This window comes from Cydia pomonella, chromosome 18, assembly GCF_033807575.1.
Source record: "Cydia pomonella isolate Wapato2018A chromosome 18, ilCydPomo1, whole genome shotgun sequence".
Lineage (NCBI taxonomy): Eukaryota > Metazoa > Arthropoda > Insecta > Lepidoptera > Tortricidae > Cydia > Cydia pomonella.
In genome coordinates, this window is record NC_084720.1 from 1,802,799 (window position 1) to 1,820,586 (window position 17,788).

At 39.0% G+C, this 17,788-nt stretch overlaps 1 protein-coding gene across 1 annotated transcript; it reads right to left on the reverse strand.

Moving 5' to 3' along the window:
- Positions 1–714: 714 nt before the first annotated feature.
- Positions 715–16,374, reverse strand: LOC133527482 (A disintegrin and metalloproteinase with thrombospondin motifs 7-like). Its single transcript, XM_061864504.1, has 5 exons — positions 16,136–16,374; positions 9,861–10,299; positions 8,902–9,007; positions 2,636–2,767; positions 715–1,194 (listed from the first exon to the last, which is right to left on the reverse strand). The coding sequence occupies exons 1-5, from the start codon at positions 16,196–16,198 to the stop codon at positions 1,128–1,130; spliced, it is 807 nt and encodes a 268-aa protein (XP_061720488.1). The 5' UTR covers positions 16,199–16,374; the 3' UTR covers positions 715–1,127.
- Between the last annotated feature and the right edge of the window lie 1,414 nt (positions 16,375–17,788).

A 17,788-nucleotide genomic window follows, 5' to 3' on the forward strand; every position in this document is an offset into this window, starting at 1 on the left:
ATGCGACGAGACCTTTTTTATTTATTTTAGATATATTTTATTTGTATAGCGGAAGCGCTGGTGGCCTAGCGGTAAGAGCGTGCGACTTGCAATCCGGAGGTCGCGGGTTCAAACCCTGGCTCGTACCAATGAGTTTTTCGGAACTTACGTACGAAATATCATTTGATATTTACCAGTCGCTTTTCGGTGAAGGAAAACATCGTGAGGAAACCGGACTAATCCCAACAAGGCCTAGTTTACCCCTCTGGGTTGGAAGGTCAGATGGCAGTCGCTTTCGTAAAAACTAGTGCCTACGCCAAATCTTGGGATTAGTTGTCAAGCGGACCCCAGGCTCCCATGAGCCGTGGCAAAATGCCGGGACAACGCGAGGAAGAAGATATATTTTATTTGTATTTAGATATATTTTATTTATATACTGACTTGTCGAATGTGCTAGCCTACTTGAATAAACGATTTTTGAAGTTTGAAGTTCAAGTGTGTAGCAATCTCAAATTCGGGATTCCACCAGTGTGCGGCACTGTACGACACAAGAATATTTAGTAGAAAAATGCTTGTGCCGGACAGCGCTGCACACCTGGTGGAATCTCGCCTTTAGATTCAAACTTCAGTCCGTATAGAACAAAAAAAAAAATTGTCGCATTTTTATCATACACAGACGAGAGGATAAATAAATGAAACACAAGATGTTTGGTATTTGATTCGACCTGCCTCTTCTTCTTCCTCGCGTTGTCCCGGCATTTTGCCGCGGCTCATGGGAGCCTGGGGTCCGCTTGACAACTAATCCCAAGATTTGGCGTAGGCACTTGTTTTTACGAAAGAGACTGCCATCTGACCTTCCAACCCAGAGGGTAAACTAGGCCTTGTTGGGATTAGTCCTGTTTCCTCACGATGTTTTCCTTCACCGAAAAGCGACTGGTAAAATGTCAAATGATATTTCGTACATAAGTTCCGAAAAACGCATTGGGACGAACCGGGGTTTGAACCCGCGACCTCCGGATTGCAAGTCGCACGCTCTTACCGCTAGGCCACCAGCGCTCTTTGATTCGATCAGCCTAATAAAAAATATAAGTTTCAGTTTAACATTTTTTTATCATCACATTAGTTCTTTTTTTAGCATCCATTGGACCTTAGTTCCTCCTCCTTCTGGCAACCTTTTTAAATTTCTTATTTACACACCATGATTTCTCCTTATTCCTGTAACAAAATACTATTTTGTACTGTCATTGCCACATATCGGTGTAGCAATCAGTACCCCTAGTGTAAATATTTTCGAGAGCGAAACGTGACGTACGCGTTTGCGTTAAGTGTCATTTTGTATGAGATTTTTGACTTTCCAAAACGTCCCGCTTGGCGCGCTGTTCAAAAACCCATACAAAATGAGACTTAACGCAAACGCGTACGTCACGTTTCGCTATCGACTTAATTTACACTAGGGGTACAGAACGTTCAATCCGGTATTTGAAATGAAGGAAAAGAATATCAAAATTTAATGATACAAAAATCTCGGTTGTACTGAGTATACATCTGGGTTCGAATCCCGGTAAAGGCATTTATTTGTGTGATGAGCACAGGTATTTGTTCCCGAGTCATGGATGTTTTCTATGTATTTAAGTATTTGTATATTATATTAATTATATATATGAACCTAAAATGCCATGCTAAAGCATTGTCATCTCACAGGCAGATCATTGAGGCCAAAAAGCTACGTGGAGACAGAAGCTATACTAAGTAATATTTTATAACGTACGCAAAGATTTAAGTATAATTTTTAGTGATTTTTGTAACTTGCATGCACTTAAGTAACTAAAATCAGATACTGTACAAATCTAACTTGATTCCCCTCGATACAGTACCCCTAGTGTAAATTTAGTCGATAGCGTGGCGTGACGTACACGTTTGCATTAAGTCTCATTTTGTATGGGATTTAGAAACAGCGCGCCAAGCGGGACGTTTTGGAAACTCAAAATCCCATACAAAATGAGATTTAACGCAAACGTGTACGTCACGTTTCGCTATCGAATAAATTTACACTAGGGGTATAGATCAGAGCCCCTCGTGTAAATTTATTCGATTTCGTAATGTGACGTACGCGTTTGCGTTAAGTCTCATTTAATATGGGATTTAGAAACAGCGCGCCAAGCGGGACGTTTTGAAACTCAAAATCCCATACTAAATGAGATTTAACGCAAACGTGTACGTCACGTTTCGCTATCGAATAAATTTACACTTGGGGTACAGTTGTTTTCTCGCAAGTACGTTTAGTACACTTTTTTTTATTAGCGTACAATTACTTACATTTTTCGTGCATATTTCCTGATTCACAAGAAAGTTGAAAACTTGACTACTACATAGTTAGTGAAATAGCGCCCGCCAGAAAGTATGCTTCCTAGCGGTGACAGATTGATCCTTGTTTCGTAAGTACGTGTAGTACATTTTTTATACCTATAGCGTAGAAATACGTATATATTTCGTACATTTTTAGGGTTCCGTAGCCAAATGGCAAAAAACGGAACCCTTATAGATTCGTCATGTCCGTCTGTCTGTCCGATTATGTCACAGCCACTTTTTTATGTGAGTTTGAACTCCTTAAGATACCACGTCACCGATAGAAAGTATGATACGCCTAGTTACCTACCTTAAGAATTCTTCAAGATGAGTTTTGCTGCAAGTAGACCAATGCTGTGGTACATTTTCTCTGCTGTACTGGGTAGCCATGATGAAGCCAGCGCGGCAGCTGTTTTTCGTGCCGTCGTGGTACACGCCCAAACTGGAATAAATACATTTAAAAAAAGTACTTTTCTTTCAACAGATCTGCTCATCAAGACAGTTCTAACGGATTTTAACTAAATGAGGTTCCATTGTTTGCTTAATTTTGTAAGAAACTGCCTATTCCAATTCTTAGGGATTAGGTTGCCAAGCAAACCCCACGCTCCCTAAGTAAGCCATGGCAAAAAGCCCGCTACTAGCAACCTAAGAATCTAGCGTTGAAGTTTCATGATCATCTGCAGCATCGGCTGTCAACATTTTACTAAACCACTCTCCTGAAACTTTTCAGTGTTTTAATTTTTGATTCTTTTAATTTATTTATTTATGAATTAAGACTAAAAAAACAAATAGCCGAATTATATAACTAAGTTATCTATAAAACTTAAAATCTAAATCTAAAAATAAATAAAAGTAATCTTAAAATAAATAATTATAAACTATTTATTTTAAGATTACTTTGTTTTTGATGTAGTTATGGATATTAACCTGTACCCCTAGTGTAAATAAATTCGATTTCCAAACGTGACGTACGCGTTTGCGTTTAGTCTCATTTTGTATTGGATTTCGAAAGAGCGCGCCAAGCGGGACGTTTTGGAAACTCAAAATCCTATACAAAATGAGACTTAACGCAAACGCGTTCGTCACGTTATTTATTTATTTATTTAATATTTTTTTTTATTTAATATTTTAATATATATATACAGCATTACAGTCGAGACCAAAGCACTGTACAATTCAGATTATATGATAGGATTACATACTAGGAAAAACAGATCACAATCATCTTTCGTCCATCACCTCGCAATACCGCAGACACATCTGATACACAGCCGTCCATCGACTTGCAAACATATCACAATCTGGTGCCCATGACAGAAGGGAGTTCAGCAGCCTTAGAGCCCGCACAGCAGGCGAGTTTTTATGTGCTACAGTGCGTGTAATTGGGACGGCCAAAAGCTTGTGACTTCGCGGTCGCAGGAGATTTTTGGGCACAAATGGAATAGCGAGTCTAACAGTTCGTCCTACCAGTTCAGGACAGTCTGTCTCGCCACGTAAAACTCCACATGCTGTCACCAGGAGATTGTAATTGCGTCTGACTGCAAGGGAATTAAAACCTAAAGATCCTAATAAGTACTTGGTCGGATATAAGAATGGATAGTAAGTATATAGCTTCTTATACAAGAACCTAAGAAATGTTTTTTGCACTTTTTCTACGAGAAGGGCGTATGTGATTTCAGCTGGGTTCCAAACAATACTTGCCGCCTCAAGCTTACTCCTCACAAGAGCCGTGTAGAGCAGTTTGATGGCTCTGGGATCGTTAAAATCGCGCACATTCCTGATGACGAAACCAAGTCGCTTATAACAATTGGCAGCTAATCCTTTTATGTGGTCATGAAAAGTAAGAGAGGCGTCGAAGGTAACACCCAGGTCTTTGACAGTTGTTACACGAGCTATGACTTCTGAACCAAGGACATACTGTGCAATTAAAGGTTTTGGCGAGCGAGTATAGGACATAACGCAACATTTGGAGACGTTGAAATGCAGTTTATTCGCAACACTCCATTGCAAAACCTCATTGATGTCTCTTTGCATCGCTTCACAATCCGCCATTTGTTTAACACCAAGCATGAGTTTTAGGTCATCTGCGTACAAAAGGCACCTAGTATTCTCTTTCAGAACTACCTCGAGATCATTTATCATGATGCCAAATAGCAGAGGGCCAAGAATGGATCCTTGACTAACTCCGGATTGTGTAGAGTAAGTGGATGAAACAAAACAACCATGCTTTACGAATTGTTGCCTGCCGCTCATGTAACTGGCAAACAATTTTAACAATCGCGGCGAAAAACCAATGGCACACAACTTTCCAAGTAAAACATCATTATCAACTTGATCAAAAGCTTTCCTGAAGTCAAGATAGAGGACATCAACCTGTGTTCCTCTATCTAAGTGTTCTGAAATGATGTTGGTAGCCGTCAACAGGTTGGTGTCCACTGATCGTTTCGACCTAAAGCCGTGCTGTGCGTCACAAAGGAATGGTTTTAATTGGGGAGAAATCAATGCCTTCAGTACAGATTCAAACAGCTTCGCTAACGAAGAAAGTATGGCTATGGGCCGGTAGTTCTCTACACTTGAAGTGTCACTAGATTTGGGAATTGGAGTTACTCGAGAGAGCTTCCACCGTTTAGGATACACACCAGTCGCAATTGACAAGTTAAAAATGTACAATATTGGCTGAAGAAAGTGATTTTTACATCCCTTTAGTATATAAGGTGGAAAATTGTCCGGTCCTATGGAGCTTTGAGCTTTAAGTTTAATTAAGGCCGTTTCAACGTCGCGGGGTGTAATAAGATTGATATGCACATAGTTCGCGGATCTGAAGCTATCATTCAGCATCACGGCATTATGATCTAGGGACGGGGTATCGGGCAAGAAAACGCTAGAGAAGAATTTCGCGAACGCATCAGCTGCCTCCTTACCGCTGAATTCCTGATCACCAAACCTAACACAAGGCTCAAAGCCACCTCTGGACTTAAGGCTACCTATATGCCTCCAGAAAGCACGAGGATTATGACACACATTAGCTTCCAGTCCACTGACGTAGTGATCATAAGCTTTGTCTATTCGTTGCTTTATGTCGGCACGAAGTTTTGAAAACTCATCGTATATAGCTACATTATTAGTGCTTTTCCATTTCTTGTGCATTCTAGCTTTGCGGGTTATATCGTAAATAATATCTTTACTAAACCAGACCGGGTAACATCTAGAACGACGTGTAGACCTCTTTTTCCTTAAGAATACTTTATCAAATAAGTCATATACAATACTATAAAAGATGTCAACAGCTTTGTTAACTTCCTGCGCAGCCAGTACATCTTGCCAGGATACTTGGGATACGAGTTCATAAAGTAAGCTGTAGTCACCCTTGGCAAAATTCCAATCCAGGTGAGGATTAATATTGCTTGGATCGACAAAGTTAAAAACAGATCTCTCATGGTTACTGTCAGAACAAACGACTATATCCAGAGGTGGGTGGTAAGCATCACGCTTAGGTACTAGTCCACCGCCTGTTATTTCCCTAATATCGGTTATTTGAACCCGTTCTGTCACAAGCACCACGTCGAGCTTACCTCCATACGCATTTTCAATTTCATTCTTCTCGGTCAGGCCACAAACAGTTAGAAAATAACAATAATAATTTAAAATATTCTGAGACATATACAATGGGTTAAGATTAAGATCTCCTAAGATAATTATAGGTGCACAAACATTAAAGGTTTCAATCACAGATTCGACTTTGTGGAACCATGACATATATACTTCATCCGAAGCTCTTGGATGTATATAAACGACACAGACATGGAAGCAGGTGTCGCCGATATTCAGCGTTGCCCAGAGATCTTCACCACTAGGGGTTTCTAGCTCCTTGCGCCTTGTTGCTTTAATGCCCGGACGGCAGGCAAGGAGAACGCCTCCGCCGCGAGCACCGGTGGCACGGTCACGCCGCAGCAAACTCCAGCCAGCACCAACTATTTCCGGATCATCAACAGAATCCGTTAAAAATGTTTCGGTTACTGCGACGATATCAGTATTACTGGAAAAGAAATTATGCCGAAAGTGATTCAGTTTGGTATTAAGGCCTCTTACATTTTGGTAAATAATATGTGCGGTGGGTTTGGTTACTGAGTGATGGAGTCCCTCGCCCCTAAATTCCTGCTTACTACGTTTTTCGCTCCGAAGGTCGGCGAAATAACCATTCTTTAACTCTTGCATTATGAGGCCACACGTCTGCTGATAAACACTTATCAAAATGTTTCATTGGAACTCCAATCTTGAAAGACTTGTAGTCTCCTTTCGGCTTTAATTCTTCCACCGTACATATCTCATCTGTGCAGAGAACTTTCAGGTAGTCCCGTATTTCATCAGGGCCAGACAGCATGTTCCACAGATGTAAATACTTGCGCTGCTCCACTGCTTTAAGGGATGTTACGTCTGGACCAGCAGTACCGCGCACCGAAAGGTATCTTTTGGATTTCCTACTTTGTTCAATTTTCGTCCAATCTCCATCGCCCTGCTCTTGGGAAGAAAGATCCACACTCTGGACATGAACTGTGGATGACTCAGTTAGCGGCGAGCACGAGGGTTCCGCAGAAGGAGGTTCCGACGTCTCAGTGATTGGCTTCTCCTGTTCAACATCCGTTCCTACAGAAGTAAGTTCCAATGTCTCAGTTGATGGATTTTCCTGCTCATTATCTCCTACAGTACTCGACAGCGCACCCGCGTATGTAACCGGCTTTTCGGTAGAAGTCTTTGTACTTTTCTTCGGTTTTTGCGGTTTGTGTACTTTGGCGTCGCTTTTTGGGACAGGTTGTATATTCGCCGGCTGCATTGAAGGAATTAAGTTTTTCAATTCATTGATTTCCAGGACCTGAGCGTCAATTACCTTCTTATGTTCATCCAGTTTATGGTGTAGGGACGAGGACACCAATGAAAAATTTTTTTTTAATTCCTGCAACTCTTGTCGAAGGCTACTCAATTCACCTACTTCTCTCCTTAGTTCCCGAATTTCTAACAATATCACAGTAAAGTTTGAGTCAACTGTGGAATTTGTCTGTGCAGGTTGACTGGTTATGATGTCGATCAAAGTTACACTAGGGGTACTGAACTACATATACGATTTTAAAATTTGAAATTAGGGTCTTGATAAAACTAGATTATAAAAAGATGTCAATCGAACGAACTACTAAACGAAAGCATAAATTTTTTTTTTGGTATCTCCTGCAATGAAATTACGATCGATAATGCACTGTATCATTCGTTTTACTGACAATACCTACTACGTTTGCAGTACTCATTCGTTCATGACATAAAATCTGCAGCTTTGATTGAATTCCACGAATGGCTTTTAAATGGTGTTCGGGACTGAGTGAAGTCACCTATTGTTTTTAGCCAGTTCTAGCTAATTTTAATTGATTTAGTACTCGCGCAACGTGGTTACCGATGAAGTTTGCTTGGACTTGGGAGTATTAATGCATACAATACATAACGCATAGAAGCTAATGTTTGTATAGTTCGTTTTTTAGCATTAGAATGAAGGTAAGCGATCAAGACGTGTCTTTTTTATTAAAAACCTTTTTTTTTTAATAAGTCACAACAAATATGTAACAATTGTAAATCATGTACGATCTTTTACATTATTTTGCTTGCATAAGTAATATAAACTATTTTTTGAACCGGACTGCGATTAAAAAAATTCCGAGTCTTTTAAATCTCCAGTCCAACAAAAACCAGAGATAACTAAAAAAACTTAATGCTTTAAAATTACAATTTAGTTTTACCAAGATCCACATCGAAACCAAGTTGCTGACAATATATTTCGAATCCTTACTCCCGTTGGAAGCCTGATTGAGGAGATATTAGACTGTCCCGGGGGACCAAGTATCTGGAAATATTAGTCCCTAAATATTGGTCCATATTGAGAGTCCGAGTATTGTACGCCAAATTCTGGCTGATTCTGATGTAACAAAATACTAACCCTACCACCATTTATAACCACTCACATTCAAATAATAAATAATTTGTATTTATATAAAATTATAAGGGAATATTAACCTTTGGTTTGCTTAGGAGCAGATTTGCTCCATATATATTCAACCATATTCAACTTAAACATGAATATGTCATGCTATAAATAAATGGAAATTTTTTGACAGGCGCATACGAAAGGTTAAAATAGATCAGGAAATAAAAGCGTTTGGTTCATTTTAGGACAGTTATTTTTCATTTATTTGCAAATTATGGTTTTATAATTAAGGTGACCAGTCTCCCCTAGGATAAATAAATAAATAATAAATAAATAAATATTATAGGACAATTACACAAATTGACTAAGTCCCACAATAAGCTCAATAAGGCTTGTGTTGAGGGTACTTAGACAACGATATATATAATATATAAATACTTAAATACATAGAAAACACCCATGACTCAGGAACAAATATCCATGCTCATCACACAAATAAATGCCCTTACCAGGATTTGAACCCGGGACCATCAGCTTTGTAGGCAGGGTCACTACCCACTAGGCCAAACCGGTCGTCTAAGTCTAGTCTTTCCTACACATTATTCACGAACCTGTGAGCTATTTCATGTGCCAGCAGATACACCAAATCTTTCTCATGCCATTTCACCACAGCGCAGCTCCGGTGCATGCTGCACATCCTGCCCATGTAGCCACGACCTGAAACACCACACAAAGTCACACAACACAAGTTACGTTACGAGTAAGTTTTGGTTTGACGACCGGTTTGGCCTAGTGGGTAGTGACCCTGCCTACGAAGCTGATGGTCCCGGGTTCAAATCCTGGTAAGGGCATTTATTTGTGTGATGAGCACGGATATTTGTTCCTGAGTCATGGATGTTTTCTATGTATTTAAGTATTTATAAATATTTATATATTATATATATCGTTGTCTAAGTACCCTCAACACAAACCTTATTGAGCTTACTGTGGGACTTAGTCAATTTGTGTAATAATGTCCTATATTATGTATAATATTTATTTTATTTATTTATTTACTCTCACTCTCACAACTAATAGTCTCGCGACTTAAATGGCACCGCAAATTTGAAAAAAATCCATACCCCACAATGTTTAGCTACAATCACGGACTTTAATTTGTTGAGCTATTTAGAGTCTACTTGTTTTTTTAATAGTACGTCGGTGGCAAACAAGCATACGGCCCGCCTGAGGGTAAGCGGCTACCGTGGCCTATGGACGCAACAGAGGTGTTACATGCGTGTTGCAAACCCAAACACCCCGCACCCTCGTTGATCTCTGGCGACCTTACTCACCGGCAGGACAAAATCAACGTAAATATAATATAATTACATTATAACAAGTGTATGATAGTTTTAATAAAATTATATTAAATTAAACATGTGACAGAGGTTGCAAGCGTCCATAGATTTTGGTAACCCCACACGTCCGAGCAAAATTGGTAAGTAATCTTGCGTTTAAGCGACGACATTCGTCTGAGAAGGGGACCATGATGATGACATCAGTAGCGAGCTTAAGAAAAAAATATGTTTACCTGTGCTTTCTCTGACTTTTTTTCCATTCTTCCCAATATAGTACACATCCAGACCAGTGAGCAAAACAGAAAAGTACGTTTCACCTCTCTTGACTTTCATATTTTTCTGCCATGCACAATAATTTCTCAAATAATCACTAACATTTTCATCCACATCCAAAGTCTGATTGGTTACTATTTTAAAATTCACTAATTTTAAATGCACTCTTTGATCTAAACTTTTTAATACTTTTTCAACTTCCCGCAAAATAAGTTTGGGTGCAAAATTCAATCTTCTTCGTCCTTCTTTTGTTTTCTGGTATCCTTTTAGTTTGGCCATTTGATGTGTCGTCGCTGTGTCCATGTGTAACATTATAGGTATTGATATATCTCGCTGAGGCTCTGTGTACCGAAAGAATTTGGCATGATTCCTCGCTTTGGTGTTAGATTTTGGCGTGATCTGAAAATAGAAAATGGAATTATTATTTATTGTTTATACAATATGCTCTCCGCAGGTACCGCTGGTGTGATGTCGTGGAGGCGGACCTTTTTTTTTTTTTTTCTTTTTTTTTTTTTCTTTTTTTTTTGACGGAGTAGGAATGCATTTACGCACGGTGTGTGGGACTCGCCACTCCTTTCCCCTCTCCTGGGAAGAGGGGGGGGGGGGAGAATTTAGCCCTACCCACTTAACCCACTCCCGCGTTTCACCCTCTTTGCGTGGAGGCGGACCTGCTTCGGCTGAATGCCAATTCATGGCAGGAAAGCGCGCTGGATCGGGACAGGTGGCGTTCTCTCGTTTCGGAGGCCAAGATTCTTTTTGGATCGCTGAGCCAAAGCAGTTAGTTATACAATATGCTCTGCAGCTATGCACAATATAGGGTAATTCCACGACACTGTAACGTCAGTTACCAATTCTTTCGTGGTAATCTTAAATTTATTTAACAAATTTAAGTGTCTCTATATCTGGCGTAGCCCTAGAGGTATCTGGATACTTAAATTTGCTTAATTAATGTAAGAATACACGAAAGAATTGATAACTTACGTTACAGTCTCGTGGAATTACGCAATATTGTTTCGATGTAAAATTAAAGTGCTGCGCGTGCGCACCTTCTTCTGATCAAGGTTAAATTTGATTTGATCGATGTATTATTCAATCTTGTCAATCTAGGTCGACTGTATGTATTGTTATCGGAACATTTACATACTGAAGTATTTAGATTTTTGTTTCGGTATTTGTAACTTTAATGCCTCACGTGTGTCGTGTATTTTCGTGCTAAGTATATAATAAATGGCATTTATTCCATAAATATAGACATCTTGAATATCCTGCCCTAAAAAAGACCCGAGTATGTCCTTAAACTACGTCCAAAATAAAGGTATGGGCACTGTGAATGTCATCTCGCTTTGTGTGGTAGGACTGGAAGGGCACAGCTAGCTCAGTGGATGTCATTCCAGATCTAGAGCAGAGCCCAACTGGAGAAGTACCTCCACCTTACAGAAAACTGCAGCCAAATAACACTAGACCCTACTCATAGATTTGTGTTCCTGCCGGTGAGTAAGGTTGCCAGAGATCAACGACGATGGGCGGTGTCAATACTGTCGTCTACGCGTATGTAACACCTCTGGAGGTGCAGGCGTCCATAGGCTACAGTGACCGCTTATCATCACGCGGGCCGTATGATTGCTTGCCACAGAATTAGTATAAATAATATATAACTTTGTTTAAATCTCACGGGTATTTTATACATCAAAGTGTACATTTTTAAAAGTTGGCTGCCGATTGTTATAATAAGTTGAAACTGAAAAAAATGAAAATGTGACCGTGGCCTCCACTACATACATACTGGGATCGAACTACACTAGCATAACCATACCTAACCAGCATTCTCAGCAGCAGCTATAGCCCATCACAGACGGAACGATAATATATATTAATATACCGTATTAAAATACAATACTACGCTCCAAAACTGGAATAACTGATGTATATAGCTGAAACTGCCGCTAAGCTCAAATGGAACTGGGCAGGGCTCGTCTGCCGTATGCCGGATGACCTGTGGGCCAAAACAGCCACCTGTTGGGTCCCACAGGTTGTAAGGCGTCACGGTAGACCTCGTCGGAGATGGGGGAACGAAGATGCCTTTGACAGAAACTGGTGGGAGACTTCTGAAGATAGGGACACGTGGAAGAATAAGAGGGAGGCTTTTGCCCAGCAGTGGGACAATTTGGGCTCATAATAATAATAATAAAAACACACTCACACCGGTGTTGCTCCTGGTCGTCTTCACGACGGCATTTTCAGGGACCCATCTAGTGGGCGGCGAGTCACCGCCTGCCTCGATAACTAGTGAAAACATTGTTATGGCAGGTGTCCGGACCTCTTTGCAATAACCCAGTCTCATTGTCCTCCCAAACTTCAATCCATAGACCGTTATAACTGTTCACTTTTACTAGAATAGTCCCAATGCCTGCTGCGACCGGTTCATGGGTGTCTATTGTTGGGCCTGTGAACGGGTTCCAGCAGGCGTTCTACATGACATTAAAGCTCTCCAAGGGGTCTCTACGTGTTGGATCTATATCCCCACGCAAGCCTATCAAAAGACCGGGATTTATAGGCCCGTGAAATCCAAGGAGATACAATAATAAAAATATACCGTAAGATACCGACAGATATCTTACAATATAGCTAAGCACCACACACGCCAACGATATCAGAATATATGTAACAGCGGCCGGCAAAACGTCCCACTTTGTCGTTTGCCAAAGGACAAGATTTGCTTATACGAATGCTCCATATACGAAGCCACATACACGAAGTTTGGCCTGGCCAGCCAGATAAGAGCTCATAAGAGGAAAAACCCTTGATTGCTGAGGTCGTCGTCATCGAAATCGATGTGGAGGACTATATATATATACGAATAATCTGTCAAGGCGTCCTTATGTCAAGCGACAAAGTGAGAGATTTTGTCGGCCGCGGTTACATATATATATCGCTGTCTTGCCTACCTATTTATATTGTGAGAGAGACAAAATATACCAAATAAATCGTATATACCGAGCTATAATATCGCAAGGTATATTAAGATACCTTGCTATAAGATATCGTAAGATATTAAAAAATATAGCTTCGTTTGTGGACTCTGTCAAATGGTACGTAAAATACATCGTAAGAAGCTAGCTATAGGATATCTTTTGGTATATTATCGCCCCGTCTGTGAACGGGCTTAAATGCTTGCATTAAATTTTGTCATATTTGTTTGACCGGGAAATTTGAGGTATAACCACCGCTTGTTGACCTGATAGCGGTAAATTTACTCGTAATTGTTAGTATTGTAACCAGTATGACAATGACGCACCATGGCGTCATCGTTTCTAGATAGACTAGCATTTCTTAAAGCTGTGGTTTACAAAGTCATACACATCTCGGCATTTTCTCGAAATGTATAAGGAATCTTTTATTAATATTACTATTTTTAGGTTAAGGTAAAGACCGACCAGAAATATATGATCATTGTCAAGAGGGCGCTTTTTTTTCTCATGTATATGGTGACAGTTATTATTATTGTATTATTTGCTAAAGATTATGGATTAGAAAAACCGCACCTTTGACACTGTTATATCCAAATTATATCGTATCTTTAGTAAATTTTTGAAATATTAAAGTTCGAATCGGACCGATATTCGTTGACCTCTGCATACGTTACTTTCTTTACATCTCGCTGGAATAAGATGTGACAATTGTACGTAAAATATTAGCCTTAGGGGGGTAGCCGCCCTCCCCCCCTGCTTGTACCTGCCTACGCCCATGTCAGTCATAGAAATTTATATTTTATTTATAAAAAAAAATATTTATATAAATATACATATTTGAAAGGACTCGTCAACAACAGCGTATTTCTAGTTATAACCCTTCAATATACTTCTGGTATCTTGGGTTTTCCATAAATATGCCTTATATATTTGTAATACACATTTTTTTGTTTTTTAAATTGAAATCACGCAATAAGGCCCGGCCCATATTACAGATACCTGATAGGCTAAGATACATACATTCCATAATCTTAAAACTAATCACTATTTTGGCGGCAAAATGATATGCCTCCGTAGAATCATCTGCTCTTCAGCCCCAATTTTCGTGAACCAATAATAATTCTACTTTAATTATTATACTTATTATATTCATTAGCTGTTACAAATTAAGGTCACAATCTAACGGTGTATAACATCAAAGGAAACCATAACAATGCACCTCTGTACATCTGACGTCATGTTTCATAGAATTCAGACGAGCGGTTTTACAGTGAAGGCGTACAGAACAAAGTGTATTTGTTCAAAATAGTTAAATATATTTTTCTACTTATAAACCTTTCTTACTCCGTTGGCCCAACGACCCAAAATCAGACTTGGCTTTAGACACAAGACAACGCTACTTTTCTCGGTCCTGTACGATTTGTCGTGAATTACTGACCAACCTAAGAACTAAAAATCTATTTTATGCCTAGCGCTCCATACGTTTTTACTGCACTTTACATAAATGCTTTCCTTGTATGAAAGCAACATCGAGCTTCTCTCAGAGGGAAGGTTTGGCAGCAAAGCGTCCTGAGTGGCGCAGGCTGGTGCACGACAAAGTAAGCGATTTCGAGGAGCAACGTAAAGTTGACCTCGGCGCTAAATGTGACGAGCTGAAAACAACAGCCTGCTGCCATCCACTACCTACCTACCTAGCCTTAAAATAGACACCAAATTTAACTGGGGTCCACATGTTGAACATGTGTGCAACAAACTCAGGGCAACTTTAAGTAACCTTAGTATATTGAAACACAAAATGCCATACTCCGTACTACGCCTATTGTACATGGCACTTGCAGACTCTGTAATTAACTATGGTATTCCTAGCTATGGGAGAACATATAAAACATACTTACAAAAAATATATGATATTCAAATAAGATTACTAAAAACTATAGTTCCCTTGAAAATAAAACTTCAATATAAAAATAATTATCACAAATTGTTTAAATACTGTAGATTATCTAGTGTATATGACAAAGTAAAACTTGCTGTAATATTAGAATATAAACACTTGCTGGGGCAGCTGAACAGGTATAGGAGACCATCCCACCTCCGGACCTTAACCAATGAACCATACTTTAAAATAACTAAAAGTAACAATGAATATGGGAAAAGGCTCTGGCCAACATACCTGCCTAATATCCTGAACAGCTTACCCAAACAAGTAGTAGAAACTTTAGAAAAACATCCTGATAAAATAAAGAGTACACTTAAGAAAGCACTGATTAATTGAATTAATTTTGTTACAAATAGTATTATAATAACATGTAAACACTAACTGCCAACAGGACTAATTATATACTTAGTTAAGGCTAAACTTAGTTAACACAATCTCCAAATATAGAGATTATAACTGAGTGCTGACTGTACCTCAACAAAAAAACTGAAATAAACAGATTAAATTTAAATTTTTTTTTTTTTTTTTACCTGTCTGGTGGCCCCACGTGCCCTCAATTTGGCGGGGGTTCACCTCGAAGATCGGCTACGTCAGCCATCTTCGGGCGCACGAGCGCCGAACTAACTAGAAGTCGAAGTGATCGCCATGGCCGAAATCGGCCGGAAAGATACATCAACTCATTTCCAGCGGTAAAATTATCAAAATTGCTTGTGAAAAATTCGGGTATTTTTACAGGACTATAAAGTATATTGGTTAATATTAATTTACCTTCATTATTCTGGTCATTAATTTGTTAACTTTTTTTAAATTGCTAGTTAAAAAGACCTCATGGGACTCGTTTTACGAATGCATAATTATTCAAAAAAATTTTTTTAAATAAATTAGTTAAAACCGGCTAAGAATATGTCAGGCTACAATTTTGATTTTTATATTTTTATTAGTTGTAGGTAACAAATTTTTTAAATCTCATAATATTAAGTTGAGCCTGTATAAGGCAGGGGGAATATATTTTTCACCAGATTTTGAACTTGATAGGGTAGAATTCTGCATAATTTCTGACAACCTCAAATAATTGTAGGAATTTCTGTTTGGCCCTATGGTTGACTGGTAGAGAATGCCATTTGGCATTAAGTCTGCCATTTGCACATTGTTGTATATAATTTGTGCAATAAAGTTTAATTCAAGAAAAAAATATAAAGGGTTAACCAACCATGAAACTAAGCCCCATGAAATTAAAATCCGATTTGCAAAAAATCTACTGAAAAACTTATTAAAAATTCACCCATAAATTGCTTATGTATTAATAACAATATCTATAACAACTTACCTTACATGAAACATCTCCAAGTATACACAGAAAAACAAAAATAAAAAACAAATTCACAGCCATATTCAGACTCTCCCGTTCCGCATCAAAAGCTCAACTAAGTTGGCGCTAGTAATACCTACTATTGTCTATAAGTCTTCTACAGACGTTACAACAAATGACATGCGGTTTCAGATGATTGCTGGTTAAGAAGGAGCAACGAATTCAATCGGTCGACCAAATGGCGTATTGTATTGCAAGTCGCATGCAATCATCGGTGGCGTTTGGAGAACTCAATACGTCACAGATTAAGAAAGACTACATACATGCCTAAAGACTTTTTACAGTCAATGTATTATATACCGATACGGACAAAGTGACAAAAATATGTACACACTATCTTAATATATAGGCAATAAGGTCGTGTATACATATTTTTGGCACTTTGTCCATATCGATGTTTAATACCTTGACTGTACATATATAAGCCCTTTTTCTTTCAAGCTACTTTATACCTGTCGCAATTATAAGTGATCACAATTTGAACTTTATTGCATAGTCATAAGTATTAAACAGTTACACTTATTAAAAATAATTACCTTCAATATTACTGTAGATACTGTTTAATTTTAATAAGGCAAAGCGTTGATAGATTTCGTTGGTTTTTACGTCCTTATGATATCGCGTTGATGATGGTTGAGACATTTTTTTTTTATACTACGTCGGTGGCAAATAAGCATACGGCCCGCCTGATGGTCAGTAGTATCCGTAGCCTATGTACGCCTGCAACTCCAGAGGAGTTACATGCGCGTTGCCGACCCTAACCCCCTCCTACCCCCTCGTTGAGTAGGGTCTAGTGTTATTTGGCTGCGGTTTTCTGTAAGGTGGAGGTACTTCCCCAGTTGGGCTCTGCTCTAGATCTGGAATGACATAATACAGTCCAGTGTAAATAAGAAGCAGACAGACGTGACAAAACAAGTGTAACTCACAGAAAATATAACCTAAAGAAGTAGCTTCGAGCAATTATTTCTTAATACAGAGGTGCGGGGGACGCGGTGAGCGAGACCCGTGCCGTGATTGGTCCGTTAAAAGTCACGTGGGCGTCAGACAAAAATGTCTGCCGGTCGCTAGTGATGTGACGCGATAAATAAGTAAATTGTCAAAGATGATCGTAAGCACCATAGAAAATGGAGAAATTATATGCAAGTAGATGACTTTTGAATGCTATGTTGATTCATTATTCGCGTTGAATATTTTTTATACAGAGTAACTTCCAATTGGTAAAAATACAATCAATATAATTGGTTGTGTCTATGTTATTGACTAATGGGTGTTACATTAACTCCCTTCCCTTATTTGTATGTCGTAGGTTTCCAAATAAATCAATAATAATAAAATAGGTAATTAAACTCATAAAAAAATAAAGTGCGATTAACTCGATGTCACTAATCTAAGTTATAATTTTCTTTGACAAGTAACAACACACATTTTAACATGGACCCGGGTACGTCCTTAAACTACGTCCAAAAGAGAGGTATGGGCATTGTGAATGTCATCTCGCTTTGTGTGGTAGGGCACAGCCAGTGGATGTCATTCCAGATCTAGAGCAGAGCCCAACTGGGGAAGTACCTCCACCTTACAGAAAACAGCAGCCAAATAACACTAGACCCTACT

Excerpts from the sequence above, each read along its gene's own strand:
- LOC133527482 (XM_061864504.1), bottom strand. The coding sequence starts at position 16,198 with ATGGCTGTGAATTTGTTTTTTATTTTTGTTTTTCTGTGTATACTTGGA. Across the intron at positions 9,008-9,860 it reads AAAAGTCAGAGAAAGCACAG|GTCGTGGCTACATGGGCAGG; the intron begins GTAAACATATTT and ends GTGGTGTTTCAG. Across the intron at positions 2,768-8,901 it reads GCACATGAAATAGCTCACAG|TTTGGGCGTGTACCACGACG; the intron begins GTTCGTGAATAA and ends TATTTATTCCAG.